Below are 15,691 nucleotides of genomic sequence, written 5' to 3'. Positions count from 1 at the left end.
GTTTTATTTTATCTGGCTAAGAAAGTGGGAATTGTTTTGTTGTCGATTGTTTTTCAATAGTTAAATAGTGAATTTTTATAAACAATTGCAATTTTTTCAAAGTTGGAACTTTTTTTCTCGATTTTTTTTTATTTTAAAATATTTGTTGATCTTTCTTGAAGAAGCATGCAAAGTATGGAAATGGAGAAATGAAAACTCTAGAAGCTATCAATTTTTATATCGAATCGCGCACGTTAATGCAAACGAGCGCACGAACGCGCGCGCTTCAACGACACGTTACACTTAATAGCATCAAAGGCGGCCTCGTTATGAAGCTGCCCGTGACTTTATCTACCGTCTGTAGTGGCGACCACGTCAAACTTGTAGCGCTTATCTGTTCATTTTGACAAATTTGAAAGTGCGGCTGCACAGAACCGCGATCAAACTGCGACATGCTGAAATCACGTGGAACTAGAGGCATACGGAGCACCACAAGATCGGCCTCGATGATGACATGGCAGGGGGCATGGTCTAATTCCACAAAAGGCCGGTAGACACACCGACTTTTCCCGGAACTAGCCGGATGGGTCAACAGGCGCCACGGCGATGTCAACTTCCACCTGACACAAATTCTGTCAGGGCATGGTTGTTTTAGACAGTATCTGCACAAATTTGGGCAGGCGGAGTCCCCCGCGTGTCCCGAATGCGTGGACGTTGAGGAAACTGCAGAACTTGCTTTCTTCATATGCCCTCGTTTCGCGGGCGTGAGAAGCAGCATGATGGCAGTGAGCGGACAGGACACTACTCCGGATAACTTAGTCCAAAGGATGTGTTCTAGCTCGGACGTCTGGGGAGCGGTCAATGCGGCTGCTACCCAGATCGTACTTGAGCTACAAAACCGCTGGAAAGCCGATCAACGGCGAATAAACAGCCTAACTACCATAGTCCAGTAGTTATCTAAGAGTGTGCGTTAAGCACAATAGCCCCTCCCTGAAGTAATACCGATAAGGTGGTGCCAGGGAGGATTGAGGTTGGAGACTCGAGTAGGGTTTTAGTGGGTCTGGATCCTCACGCCCCAGTAGGGGGGTCGGGATACCAAACCCCACTCCCTGAGTTGTCTTCTCAGGGGTCTGATAGCAGATTTCCCTATTCGCTAAAAAAAAATGCTGAAATCACTGTGGCAAGAAAGAGGAAGGGCAACAATGGCAATGTTGCTGTTTCGTTCTGTTATACACATAGGCTTTAGGAAAAATAATCCATATTCAACTACCAGGCACAATAAAGACTTCAACAACTTTTTAATAACCAGTAACTGAATTATATAAATATTCATATACTGAGAAATTATAAAACAATTATTGTAGTAGAAAGGCCAGCTAACACCGCTAGGTGGATTAATTTAGGTTTTACAATAAAATCTAAAAGAAAAAAATTACTTGTCTAATTACATGGCTGATCAATCGATTTTTCCTTTCACTTCTAGAAATCCGGTGCCTTCAAGCATCACTGGTTGGGCACAATCGTACCAGGTCACTGTTTGCTGGATCAGCTGGACAATCATGATAGCATGATAGACATTCAGAACTATACCGATGCAATCGAGCTTGTCTACAGGGGCCACAGTCTATCTGTTTTTGGGATTACAGCCAGTATAAGCAGTAAATCAATCGTTTATTAGCATCCCTTGCGTTTTATACTGCATGTTGCTGTTTATCAGCCTTTTGCTTGCATAATTGTTGTAAATTGGCATCCACAATTCTATTTAAATTTTTCTTGTCGGTAACTAGCTGCAAATAAGCATTGTCAGCACTATAAGAGGGCTAGCAGTAAAGTAGCCGCATATTTTGCCAAAATAGCATTTAGGCCAACTTAAATGCTTATTGGCTTGCAATAAGCATAGGGTAGTATCTAGGTGTTGAGATAAAATGCGCAAGTATCAAATCACCCTTTACCAATTCTAACACCAATGATTCTTCTCGTAGCAGCAGCGTTGATCAGCATCAAACTTCACTGACGAAGTTAATCATTCTAAAAATCACTCGTTACTCGTATCATTTATAAAATAAATTTACCTATCTCACGATTGTTGCTTTTCGAATGAGTCCGAACTTTTTCGTTATCTTTATCATCAGTTCTTCAACAGTCTTGGTTCATTCCATCTACTCAAATATGAGTTCTTGCGTATAAGTATAAGTAGAAATAATTTAAAATGTAAAAACAATGTAATATAAATCCGGAGTGATTCGCGATAAGGGCGCAACTAACAAAGTGTAAACAATGAGGAATATCACTGATGATTTGCCAGTACATTTTCAAGTCTTAATTTAAATAAAAGTTACAAAAATCAAGGTTAAAGACATAAATTTGTGTAGAATAAATCAATCTTATAATTTCACAACAATACTGCATAAAATTTGTGCATTCAAGCTCAAAATCTAAGTTTTATAGTTGAACCCCTTGGAATGAGCCTCAAAGCATTTTGACAATGAGATTCGCCCAGCCTTGTTTCGCCTTGTTATGATTTCTTAATTTAGTTTCGCCTGTTTACAATGCGCCTGTGTTTTGAAAACAATGCAGTTTCGCTCTTTGCTATCGCCTGTTTACAAAACGATTTGCAAATAAACCTGTCACTTCATAACAATGCAAGGGGCTAAACTGCAAATTGTCTTTTGTTTTGATTAAACACTTCTATCGCCCATCACTAAAAACTTGTTTTAAATAATTCTTACGATTAAAACAGAAGAAAGGATTCTTGCCAAGGATATTATCAGTCTTTTTAAGGCTGATGGTGTAATAAAACGATTTGTTTACAATTTGCCAGTGGAGCCCCAATCGCGAATCACTCCGGAAATAATCGCTGATTTATCCAATTTTATCTAAGAGAAGAAAATGAACAAAAAACGTTTAAATACAGCTTAAGGTTCAAACGCGCGTCTTTGATTTTTGGGATTTATCATTGTGTTCTGACAGACATTAAGAGCTAGAGCACAATGATACATTTTCGTGAGTATATCCTTTGTTTTGAGTACCGTGGACCCCCGTTCGTTTGACCGTTTTTAATCTGAACACTTTTTAATTTGAACCCCGCTGGTTTGCACGACGTGCAAATTAAAAATGGTTCAAATGTCATTCTCAACATGACATCATTTACTTATGCAGACAATGCACATAAACACGATTTGATTGTACTTACCTTGAGAGTGTAATTTGTTTCACATTCCGTTTTCCCAACGATTATGATAGAAATCCGATCGCAGAATGAAAATTCGTTGCTAGCAACTGCAAACAAATCAAACCAACAAAACAATAACAAAGAGCAGGGCGACCAGTTCACACAAGTTTCTGCATATTAAGGGTTACCAGTTGTTCAAATTAAAAATTAACCCCGTTAGTTTGCATGAGTAATCGTTCAAACGAACGGGGGTCCACGGTATAAAAACTGCTTTTAAAAACCCAATAATCAATTCCGCGTGTTTGACACTTAAATAGACGAATTTGGGTTCAATTTACGTTTTTTGAGTAATTTTAACTCAATATGTAGTTTCAAGCCTAAACTTAATGTTGGGTAATTTTAACCGAACATTAAGTAGATTTTACTCAATAGCTCGTTAAAAAGCATTACAATATTTTGGGTAATTTTAACCGAACAGTAAGTAAATTTAACCTAAATGAATGGTTTATATGCTTCAACTCAATGGTAAGTATTTTGAACTGAACATTAAGTAAATTTTACTCAATAGACAGTTCAGATGAACAAACTCAACATTAAATAACTTTAACTCAAAATTATATTTGAAAGCCTTTACCTAATATTAGGTATATTGAAAATACCCAAAATTGGCTTCCTGCACGCATGATACGAATTGGGTTGAAGGAACTTAATATTGGGTACTTTCAGTTTTCCGTGTAGACCAAATCATCATACCGTCAATTGACAGATACTGGCGCCCTTGTTTACATTTTAGAAAATTTTCCTTTCCGTTTATAGCGAATGTAGCGTGTTTTTTAACATTTTACAGGCATAATGGCTTTTAGATTTAGTCCTAATGCTGTTTAAACTCGGTTTAAACAACAAACTTGCTGTTTAAACAGTTGAAACTTTTTTGGATTCTGCGGTCTGTTTGTAAACAAGGGCGCCAGTATCTGCCAGATGACGTCACCTTGATTTGGTCTATTGAAAAGGAGTGCTTGTTAGTTTGTTAATCAGAGGTTTTGTAATCTGTCTGTGATTTTGCAATGAATATTCTTCCGAAAAAAAGGTAGGCATAATCATTTCTATTAATTTGCCTTTAATAACTAAATCAATCTTCAGTTGGCATGTTCGCAATAAAGACAATATTGCACGGGTACGGCGCGATGAGGCGAAAGCTGCCGAAGAAGAAAAAGAACGACTAAGAAGAATAGCACTTGCTGATCAAGAGGCAAAGATAAACCTACTTCGACAAAAATCAACTTGTCGATCTAACGCTGATTGCGTGGACTCAAGAAAAGAAATTGGACAAAGAGGTAACACTCAGCAACATGTTAACTTTTTCCAAGACCTTGAAACAGGCAAAGATGACGGAGTAAAGCGAAAAAATGCTGATCACGAACGCGAGAAAAAACAAGAGCAAGAAAAGTACGAGAAACAGATTGGGTATTTGACGTACCTAGGACAGGACACAAATGAAGCTTTGGGCAAACGAGATTGGTACGACGTGGCACCACAAAGAAATGATACTTATGATGAGCAAGGGAAGGTGATAGAAGTGTCGATGAAAACGAAATGTTTCAACGATCCGTTAAACGTTATACGTCGCTACCTACCACAGATAGGAAAAAACACATATCCAGTTTCCAAATCGCAAACAAAATCTGAATACCCTGCCGATGAAACCGTTGCTTCATCTTCCAAAGTGCATCACTATGAATCAATTTTGTACAAAAACTCCAAAACCTCTGAATACAAACGTAAATATAGTTCATCAGAAAGTGCAAAAATATCGGATCAACAAATGAAAAAACACAAATCACAACATAAAAAGCACAAGCATAAGAAACGAAAAAAATCAAGCAGTAGTTCAGCATCAGACGAATCATCATCAGACGAAGAAACAAGGCAAATCAAAAAGAAAAAATTGGAAAAATTACGACAGGAACGTCTGTGCCGAGAAAAAGGAGAAAAAGCTCGAGCAGAAAAACTTTTAGCAAAAATTAAAGGAATCTCTGAGCCACAGATACCAAAACCTTCTACAGCACCTGCGCCTTCACTGATTAAGCAAAAATATAACTCGCAGTTTAATCCTGAGTTAGCAAAACAAAATTATGAATAAGAAAACAACTAACGTGACAAATAAACAGACAAACTACAAATAGTTCTATTGTTTAAATCTTTTATTGCATCTACAAGTATTTTCCGAACCATTTGTGGTCTACCGGAGAGAGCCATTTGTGACACCCTCCCAAATTATTCTGTATGATGTATTTGAACGTATATGGATTTAAATTTTCCTTTTGCAATCGCTCTTCATTGGCTTTCATTTCTTCCAACATATCGTGCGACACGACCATTGCTTTGAAGGGTAATTTATGGCAAACTATTTCTAGAATTGGCTTAACCTCAGCGAATTCACACTTTCCGGCCATTTCCACAATCACACGCCCGCTTCTAACTGGCGTCACATAATGATCTATAGCCCCTTTGCCGCCGCCCATTCGCTGACCTTGGCCCTTTTTTGTGATAGGTTGCCACGGTGCTTCTACTCGCCAAAGGGCAAACATTCTATTAGTGTCCATTTTACGACCAATGCCTAGACGCATCATTTCAAAATGGCCCCATCGTAACCGACCACCTCCGGTGGCCACAATCCCATATTGCTTATGCAACAACGAATTGTGAACTAATTCGGGCCCTCGCATTAACTTCAATTTTTTCTGCAATTTAGGGGCTTTTAGATTTGATGGCAGTGTTGGTACCTTGTCCATAAAACGAAGCTTCGGCCTATCCGGTATTACAACATCTGTAATATTTTTAAAGTTGACTTGGTTTGTATACAAATTTTGACGTACTCACTTTTATAATCAACTGGAGGTGCAAAATGCTTGAGAGTAGCTATTTGTTGGTTATATTGCCGACAAGGTAAGCCTGCAACGAGCGAAGTATCAATTATAACATGTTTTGTATATGTTAATTAAAATTTACTCACTTGACAATAAATAATTCAACAACCTATTTCTGAGTAGCATATTCCTCACTTGCAAAGATACCTTTTATTCGGTATATCCAACCAGATCAAAAACCGTACCGATTTAAAAATCTTAAAAGTTATTTAAGATTACTGATGGGCTTTTGGACCAACCAACAAAATTTATTATTGATTGCGTAAACCAGTATTGCCAGATATTTTCGACAACAATCCAAACTGCACGGAAACAAAAAAAACGAGCGTTGTGAAGTAGTAGAGGTGTGGAAAGACGTATGAAACTGAATGGTAAAGAAGCGGCTAACATCTTTTTACGCTTCCTATCCAGCTTTTTACGCGCTATAAACCTTTGCACGGTGCCTAACCTCAACTCTGGTTTGACGTTTTTGTGTGTTTTGTCTTGATTCCCTTTGTAACCTAATTTTATTGCTAGTGGGTTTATTACTTGTAATTCGTACCACTTGTTTGCGGAAACCGGAAATACATGACCTTTCCGAAGCAGGAAAATGATAACAGTTCTGTACAACATATATTTTTGTCCTTTTTGCAGTTTTTTGCTTCTGAGTCTTGCGAATAAGTAATCAAAACAAACCCCACAACACTGTCAAAGCTGGGAGGAAAAAAACGCGCTGACATCTGCGTGCAATGCTTTATAATGTATGCAGAGCAGAGATGCCAGAAGTGAAGACATGTCTTCAGTTTGAAGACATTTTTGTTACAAAAAAGTGAAATGTCTTCACTTGAAGACATGTGAAGACATGTCTTCACCATGCAATTTAAATGGGCGGAAAGCCGAAAGCAGACAAATGAAGACATTTTTCCTTGATTCGTGAAGACTTTTCAAAAAATCACCTGGCATCTCTGATGCAGAATTGTCAAAAAGATTGTTCGCATATTACGAACACAATTTATAGCGGCCACCATTATAGCGCGTAAAAAGCTGGATAGTAAATAAGGCTGTGAACCATTTCGCGAGATTTTTAACTTTTTGGTTAAAATTTGACAGTACAATGGTTTTTCGAAAATAACCCTGCTCGAGAGTATGGTTAGTTTTAACCTGAGAGAGAGTCGCGAAGACGGTTTTCTTTTTCTTATTCTTTGACAGTTCTTCTTCTTATTATTATGTTTATGTTCATTTTCGGGCTGAATGTTCAAGCGCGTGCGTGAACTCTACATTGGACGTGAAAAGTGCGTGTCTTGCAGTAACATTTTTTGGTGCTAGTTGGTCTATGGGACATCAGCTTTTGCAAAAATACTGTATGCAACATACGATAAATCGGAAGCGCATAGTTAATTGCATGTAAAATGACACGTTATGAGTACTTTTGTGAGAAATTCGAAAGTATGCTTAGCGTAAAATATTATCAAACGTTTTTTAGCTAATTCCCAACGAAAAAATAATACCAATTTAATTTCTTATCTGTGTTTTCCTAAAGAACTACAAGGCGAAAACTTGTATGAGTCACCAATACTTTTCCATTTCTAACCAATAATAACAACTGGCTGCATTTGACAGTTCGAACTGGCTGCATTTGACGTACGATTTTTTCCTATCCGCGAATCTCTCTCAGGTTTTAACCAAATTCTGAGAGCCAATGAGACATGCCACAGGTGAGAAAAGAGCTTCGATGTGTTTCACTGATTTTTCCTTGAATTTTTTCATCAATGTATGGATGTTTAACATATAACAAATTTGTTTATTAAACCCGAAATGAAGTGAGATAAATTTTATCTATCAAATAGGAGCAAATGAAGACCAAAAATTCATCCAATTCCAACCTGGACTGAATAAATAAATTCGCTGTTATAGAAACATTTTTTTATCCTCACCTTATATATGCTCTCATTGAGTGAAACAACTAACAATCTGTCAAATATGAAATGGTTCGTATTCTGAACTAATTTTAACCACTCGAGGAGAAATAACCATCGAACTGTCAGATTTTAACTAAAAGTTAAAAATTTCGCGAAATGGTTCACAGCCTAACTATACTAAAAATAAGGCATATTCTCGCCTGAGTTTTGAATCGGTCCTAACCACCCCATCGACATCTCTATATCGAGCTGCAGCGAACGTCAGCGACCGCATGTCCTGGGCGCAAAATTTGACAGCGGGCCCAGTTCAAACTGCTGGCAGTCGAGTGAAACAAAGTGATGAAATTAGTATAAGCAGTAAATCAGTCGTTTGTTAGCATCCGTGGCATTTTACACTGCAGGTTGCTGTTTATCAGTCTTTTGACTGCATAACTGTCGTAAATTGGCATCCGCAATTCTATTTAAATTCTTCTTGTCGGTAACTACTGTGTTACCTGACTCACTGCGAATATGCGTTGTATTCGCGGGATCGTGTTGGTTCGAAAGGTTTCGAAAAATATCGCCCTTGTATCGAAAATATCGTTAATTTTGAACACTAAAAATAACGTACTTAAACCACAGAGAACAGATTAACAGGCTCAAAGAAAGTAATCGATTTTTTGTGTGTAAAATCTGTCGGTAGCGCCCTCCAGAAATAGTTTGCCAAACGCATAAAAAAAATATCCATGTACCTTTATCAATATTTCTTTGTGCTGGAGTTACACAGCAGCGATGGCAGCGACATCAAGATTTAGTTTGCCACTTACTGCTCGAGGGATGCTCTATTGAAGGATTACTCGTAGATAACATAAAAACGTTTTACACACTTTTTGTCAATTACCTGGTAGTCTGTTCTCTGTGCTTAAACGTTATATTTCATGTGCCAGTAGTACGCAATAATTGCATTGTGAAACTGAATTGTTATTTATGCAACTTTTTACAAAATAAATGGAATAACAAAAGCACAACTTATAAAAAATCGTTTGTTATCGATATTAACTGCATATGCGTTATAAACGAATAAAACGTAATGGTTACGTTTTATTTCAAATGAATTATGGCTCGTAAAAAGCTGGAGTTATTATTTCCGAATTTTGATTTCTTTTGTATTCTGTAGTTCTATCCAGCTTTTTACGCGCTATAATGGCGGACGCTATAAATTGTGTTCGTAATATGTGAACAATCTTTTTGACAACTCTGCATACATCAAAACTGGGCACTCTTCTCCTGTACGGCAGTGTTGCTCTTTCTTTCGTTTACGCAAAAGAAGGAAGGCTATAGTTTTGTTTACATTTCGCACAGTTTTGCTTTCCTTCTTTGACGTAAACGAAAGAAAGAGAACGGTAGTGTTGCAAGAGAAGAGTGCCCAGATTTGATGTATGCAGAGTTGTCAAAAAGATTGTTCGCATATTACGAACGCAATTTATAGCGGCCACCATTATAGCGCGTAAAAAGCTGGATACTTGTTTCTATGTTAGTTTGTTTGTACATGAATTTTAATTTTCAATATAAAATGTAAAAATTAATTTTGCTCGCATAAACTGTGGCGTATTCGGGAGCTGTTGTTCGTCAAACGAAGTTATTGTCAATTGCAAGGAAAATTGTCCAATTAATAAGTGCGCAATCGCTCATAAAAGTGCTATGTTAGCTTAAATCGTTTCGGTCTCTTCGGCGCACTTATTTCTTGGAAGATAACGGAAAAGTGCACCGAAGATTCCGAAACGATTTAAGCTAAAATAACACTTTTATGAGCGATATCGCACTTTGGATGGTACAATTTTCCTTGCAATTGACAATATTAAAATAATATGTGCGGGCAACAATGGGGTAGAGCAGTGATGGCCAAACTACGGCCCTTCAAGATGTTTTGCGCGGCCCGCGGACTGATTTGAGAGATGGTGGATTAATGAGTAACTTTTTTGATGACACAGCGGTCACTCAAATCAGTCGTATAATGTCTCGTGCATTTTCTAGTTCCGAATGCTTTCCGGTTTAAATCTTGTGGTAATTCCCAGAAAATAGTTTTTATTGCCGCATATTTTGCAATTTGTTATGCGCAGGAATGGCCAGAGGAATTTGCGGGCTGCGACATCATGGGGCGATCTCGTTCGGCCCGCGCCATGCCTATGCCTCGGCACCACTGGCGTAGAGTATACAAAGAATTTTCAATCGGGATGGCGGCCATAATGCAAAGAAGAATAAAGCTGGAATCACACGGATCGTCAGCGAACGTCATCGACAACATATCATAACGGACCGTCAGTGATGGTCGCATGCATTTTCAATGTGCGCATTCGCACGCTTCCGGAACGTCAAGGCACTCGTGTGAATGCCCTCATTGAAAATGCATGCGACCATCACTGACGATCCGTTACGATACGTTGCCGATGATGTTCGCTGACGGTCAGTGTGATTCCAGCTTAAGACGCCGGATGACACGTCCTATCCTACACTCTTAAATGATTCTACCTGTAAATAGGTCAGATTTAGTTAAAGCTAGATTGAAACTACTCAAAATGCCCTTAAAGTGTACAAACTCAAACTTTGGGTAAAAATTTCAACCAATTTTGGCTTCTTGCTACCGATAATTGAATTATTCTCTATGACAAATAACGCACTTGTAAGTTCCTACTACCAATTTTTTGGTTAAAAAACTACTCAAAATCTGAGTTTGTACACTTTAAGGGCATTTTGAGTAGTTTCAACCTAGCTTTAACTAAATCCGACCAATTTACAGGTAGAATCATTTAAGAGTGTAGCAAAGTGTATTAAAAAGGAAGGTGTGATAATAGGCCAAATGTTTATGTATTTGGCAACTTTTTTCGTAACTATTCCGCATATGTATACGCATTTTTCGTAACTATTTTATTGGTGTTAGTAAACGTTTGTGCCTACCATCCTACCTTTTCCAATGTCAATACACTTTACTATCCTACTGTTTTACCTGACTCACTGTGAATATGCGTATTATTGAAATAAAACGTAACCATACGTTTTATTCGTTTATAACGCATATGCAGTTAATATCGAAAACAAACGATTTTTTATAAGTTGTGCTTTTGTTATTGCATTCAATTTGTAAAGTTACATAAATAACAATTCAGTTTCACAATACAGTGGACCCCCGTTCGTTTGAACGATTCCTCATGCAAACTAACGGGGTTACTTTTTAATGTGAACAACTGGTAACCCGAAATATGCTGTAACCTGTGTGAACTGGTCGCCCTGCTTTTTGTTATTGTTTTGGTGGTTTATTTTAGTTGGCAGTTGCAAGTGCGAATATTGCATTTTCCGATCGGATTTCTATCTTAATCGTTAGGAAAACGAAATGTTAAACCGATTAAACACGCTAGGTCAGTACATACAAATCGTGTTTATGTGCATTGTCTACATAAACAAATGATATCATGTTGAGAATGACATTTGAACCATTTTTAATTTGCACGTCGTGCAAACCAGCGGGGTTCAAATTAAAAAGTGTTCAGATTAAAAATGGTCAAACGAATGGGGGTCCACGGTACAATTATTGCGTACTACAGGCACACGAAATATAACGTTTAAGTACGTTATTTTTATTGATTAAAATTAACGATATTTTCGATACAAGGGCGATATTTTTCGAAACCTTTCGAACCAACACGATCCCGCGAATACAACGCATATTCGCAGTGAGTCAGGTAACACAGTAGCAAATAATAATCAAGAAACCCCCATCCCCTGCTTCATAATGTAATATTTGACGGCTCCTAATTCGTAAATGATTACAAAAGTAATCTTTAATTACTATGCCGTTATACGCCTTGCTGGGAACCCCTTGGTCACTCATATTTCGAATTCGAGCATTTGGACATTCTTTTCCCAAAAAAAATCTGGCATCTCTGTCGATTAGCTCCCGACTCCCGTATCAGAAGATGCGAAATTGAAATATCGCGTAATCCATACACTAAATTTCCATGATTGCACAAGATTTACCTACTCACCAGATAAATAATATTCCATCGGGGCTCGGTATATAATCCGGTAATCAATAGGAACTTTATCGCTCAGCCGGTAACGTTCTTCCTTTCGAGTTTTGATATTAATCTGTTTCATTGAAGCGCTTGTAGTGATCTGTCGAACACTGTTGATGTTTCAAAAATTAAGTTCATAAAATGACTGTAATGTGAAATAGTTACTTTTTTAATTCAGTTGCGAATCGCAATGCGCTTAATGTCTTGTGAAAAGCAACGGGACGTCGAGCCGGTATCGACATAGTTAACAACAGCATAGTTATAATTAAACCAAATAAAATAACAGTTACTGTCTATACTATACGTCTAACATAGCCAGTAATGCCAGATTTTTCTTAAAAAATGTCAGCTTCTCGAAAATGAGAATTGAAACTGCTCAAGATCGAATACAAAACAGACATCGTGAAGGGATTATTGCTCTTTGCATTGAAAGTTGGATTTTGAACACACTTGTTCAGTCACACATTTGTAGGTGAGAAAAGTTGCTAAAATTTCGTGGGAAAAAACAAATCTTGGTTGATTCCTATTTGAATTCTAATGCTTACATAGAGTTGTTATCGACGCTAAGAATAATATAAAAATAGTTTCTAAATACATAATTCATAACTTGAACAAATATGCAGCATATATGAAATAAATGAAAAATTAAATAAATACTATTTGCTTTTCCTACAACTGGTACTGGCGCCACTGCCAAATCAAATGTCAGCACAGATGTGAGAGTTGTTATGATGGGAAATGCCGATCAAAATCTATAACGATTATTGATAAAGTTTTCTTATCGTTAATAATCAATAACGATAATATGACAGTATAAGCAAAAATACGTAAGAAATAAAACAAAAATATGAAAATAATAACAAGACAAGAAGAAGATTTCACTTTAAACCCTTTAATTTTCGATATTCTTCCGTGACGATAAAGCTTGATGGTATTATCGGTATAAGACTACTAGCGATATTATCAGTAGCACACTTTTGATCACAGTTTTGAAAATTGCACCACAGAGAACAGATTAACAGGCTCGAAGGAAGTAATCGATTTTTTGTGTGTAAAATCTGTCGGTAGCGCCCTCCAGAAATAGTTTGCCAAACGCATCAAAAATATCCATGTACCTTTATCAATATTTCTTTGTGCTGGAGTTACATAGCAGCGTTGGCAGCGACATCAAGGTTTAGTTTGCCACTTACTGCGCGAGGGGTGCTCTATTGAAGGATTACTCGTAGATTACATAAAAACCTTTTACACACTTTTAGTCAATTACCTGGTAGTCTGTTCTCTGTGTAAATACTATTTGCTTTTCCTACAACTGGTACTGGCGCCACTGCCAAATCAAATGTCAGCACAGATGTGAGAGTTGTTATGATGGGAAATGCCGATCAAAATCTATAACGATTATTGATAAAGTTTTCTTATCGTTAATAATCAATAACGATAATATGACAGTATAAGCAAAAATACGTAAGAAATAAAACAAAAATATGAAAATAATAACAAGACAAGAAGAAGATTTCACTTTAAACCCTTTAATTTTCGATATTCTTCCGTGACGATAAAGCTTGATGGTATTATCGGTATAAGACTACTAGCGATATTATCAGTAGCACACTTTTGATCACAGTTTTGAAAATCGCACCACAGAGAACAGATTAACAGGCTCGAAGGAAGTAATCGATTTTTTGTGTGTAAAATCTGTCGGTAGCGCCCTCCAGAAATAGTTTGCCAAACGCATCAAAAATATCCATGTACCTTTATCAATATTTCTTTGCGCTGGAGTTACATAGCAGCGTTGGCAGCGACATCAAGGTTTAGTTTGCCACTTACTGCGCGAGGGGTGCTCTATTGAAAGATTACTCGTAGATTACATAAAAACCTTTTACACACTTTTAGTCAATTACCTGGTAGTCTGTTCTCTGTGATCGCACTTTATAACTGTGTATTATCAATTTCCCACTCTTTCGTACGCGATGAATTATAACCGTCGCGGGCGAAACCGTCGCCAGAATCGTCGCGGGGGGAAATATCGTCTATTTTGTCAATTAAATCATTAGACAAGCTAGCCAAGCATAATATATACTTATAACTTACATACAGCCGAGCAGATTCTTTCTGCGACGAATTCATGCTATCAAAAAAGTGAGCAGCGCGTTTTGTTATCAAAGAAACGGGCAATGATACCAGTCCAAGAAGAAAACCAAGGGGTTTCCAACAGCAATGATTTCTACGCACCTTTGAAAAAAGTTACTTTTGATTACTTTGCTGATTACCAGTAATCTCTTATTGTGATTACTATAAATTATTCATGATTACCAATGATTACTTGAAGATAGAACTAACAAAAGGGCGAATGTCGCAAGCGTAAACAAACCGAGTGAGAGTTGATTTTCCTATGCTGGCCCAGCAAAAAATTACTCTCACTCGTTTTGTTTACATTTGCGACATTCGCCCTTTTGTTAATTCTATCTAGACTTAAGATTATCATTGATTACTCTGCTGATTACCATTGATTACCTAATTAATTCGTGAATGATTATATAAGAGTAATCTCTGTTTACTACGCAATTATACACCTTACCGGAAACCCTTGCCTAAATGATTACAAAAGTAATCTGTGATTACTACGCACAACCCCTTGGTGTCGTGTCAGTCGTATTTCGTATAAGCAGGTGCAGGGATGCCGCATGCATAGATTAATCGGTGTTTTACCGAAACTTGAAACAAATCACTCATGGAAATCACCTGCACAGTTTTTTAGATTCTACATTTAAAAATATTATTGTTATATATCAATATTATATTAAATATGTCTCTTTAGCACATTACATATTAACTACAACTGGTTTGAAATATGGTTCAGATTTTAGTACTGATATTTTGGTTGGCTGCAGAGATGAACCAGATGAACAGATTGTTCCCCCAATAAAAAACAGAAGTAATATGTATGGCATCCCTAATTTTACCAAGAATTTCATACGTGTGTTCCGTGTAGCATTGGACGATACTGCGAGAAGTATCGATATTCGAATATCGATACAATTTTTTTAAAAGTATCGATCCGACTGAAATATCGGGCGGCAAGCATCGATACCAGTGGTATCGATATCGGTATCGATACACTGGCAGGGTACACGCAACCACAACGAAAACCATACTTTTGTTTAAGTTTATTAAGCTAAATAAGCTTAATTTTTAAAAAATTATATGCGTGTGCTTTTGCTGCTGTTGATTCTCTTTCCTACTCATACGAAATCTCGTTAGGAACGAAATAATAGCTGATGTCGGACTGGTTAGGCCTGCGGTTTTAAACTCTTTTGACCGGAAACTGCAACGAATTGCTCAGGATTGCTAATACATTTATTAGAAAATCTACTGTGTTACCTGACTCACTGCGAAATGCGTTGTATTCGCGGTATCGTGTTGGTTCGAAAGGTTTCGAAAAATATCGCCCTTGTATCGAAAATATCGTTAATTTTGATCACTAAAAATAACGTAATTAAACGTTATATAACATGTGCCAGTAGTACGCAATAATTGTATTGTGAAACTGAATTGTTATTTATGCAACTTTTTACAAATTAAATGCAATAACAAAAGCACAACTTACAAAAAATCGTTTGTTATCGATATTAACTGCATATGCGTTATAAACGAATAAAGCGCATGGTT

At 37.2% G+C, this 15,691-nt stretch overlaps 3 protein-coding genes across 4 annotated transcripts in view; 1 reads left to right on the top strand and 2 right to left on the bottom strand.

The window, feature by feature from the left end:
- Window positions 1-12,299, bottom strand: part of LOC128738303 (uncharacterized) — a 33,357-nt gene extending 21,058 nt beyond the window's left edge. Inside the window, exons 1-2 of one of the 2 annotated variants that reach the window (XM_053833339.1) lie at window positions 12,191-12,299; window positions 11,996-12,135 (exon numbers count right to left, since the gene is read on the bottom strand). In XM_053833339.1, coding sequence (XP_053689314.1) covers window positions 11,996-12,135; window positions 12,191-12,282 — 232 coding nt within the window. In that variant the 5' untranslated portion in view covers window positions 12,283-12,299. The remainder of the gene's footprint in view (window positions 1-11,995; window positions 12,136-12,190) is intronic. The other variant, XM_053833340.1, reaches the window with a different exon arrangement.
- On the top strand, window positions 3,976-5,324 carry LOC128738299 (leukocyte receptor cluster member 1 homolog). Its single transcript, XM_053833334.1, has 2 exons — window positions 3,976-4,238; window positions 4,292-5,324. The coding sequence occupies exons 1-2, from the start codon at window positions 4,216-4,218 to the stop codon at window positions 5,289-5,291; spliced, it is 1,023 nt and encodes a 340-aa protein (XP_053689309.1). The 5' UTR covers window positions 3,976-4,215; the 3' UTR covers window positions 5,292-5,324.
- LOC128738301 (39S ribosomal protein L16, mitochondrial) lies at window positions 5,324-6,325 on the bottom strand. The gene is made up of 3 exons (XM_053833337.1): window positions 6,165-6,325; window positions 6,032-6,103; window positions 5,324-5,978 (listed from the first exon to the last, which is right to left on the bottom strand). Exons 1-3 carry the CDS (start codon window positions 6,202-6,204, stop codon window positions 5,362-5,364), a joined length of 729 nt encoding a protein of 242 aa, XP_053689312.1. The 5' UTR covers window positions 6,205-6,325; the 3' UTR covers window positions 5,324-5,361.
- Window positions 12,300-15,691: the final 3,392 nt, after the last annotated feature.

The sequence above is a fragment of the Sabethes cyaneus genome, chromosome 2 (genome assembly GCF_943734655.1).
Source record: "Sabethes cyaneus chromosome 2, idSabCyanKW18_F2, whole genome shotgun sequence".
Taxonomy (NCBI): Eukaryota; Metazoa; Arthropoda; class Insecta; order Diptera; family Culicidae; genus Sabethes; species Sabethes cyaneus.
The sequence above is the reverse complement of the archived record's forward strand: the minus strand, read 5'-3'. Positions and strand labels throughout refer to the sequence as shown.

Excerpts from the sequence above, each read along its gene's own strand:
- LOC128738299 (XM_053833334.1), top strand. The coding sequence starts at position 4,216 with ATGAATATTCTTCCGAAAAAAAG. Across the intron at positions 4,239-4,291 it reads AATATTCTTCCGAAAAAAAG|TTGGCATGTTCGCAATAAAG; the intron begins GTAGGCATAATC and ends ATCAATCTTCAG.
- LOC128738301 (XM_053833337.1), bottom strand. The coding sequence starts at position 6,204 with ATGCTACTCAGAAATAGGTTGTTGAATTATTTATTGTCAA. Across the intron at positions 6,104-6,164 it reads GTTGAATTATTTATTGTCAA|GCTTACCTTGTCGGCAATAT; the intron begins GTGAGTAAATTT and ends CGCTCGTTGCAG. Across the intron at positions 5,979-6,031 it reads ACCTCCAGTTGATTATAAAA|ATGTTGTAATACCGGATAGG; the intron begins GTGAGTACGTCA and ends AAAATATTACAG.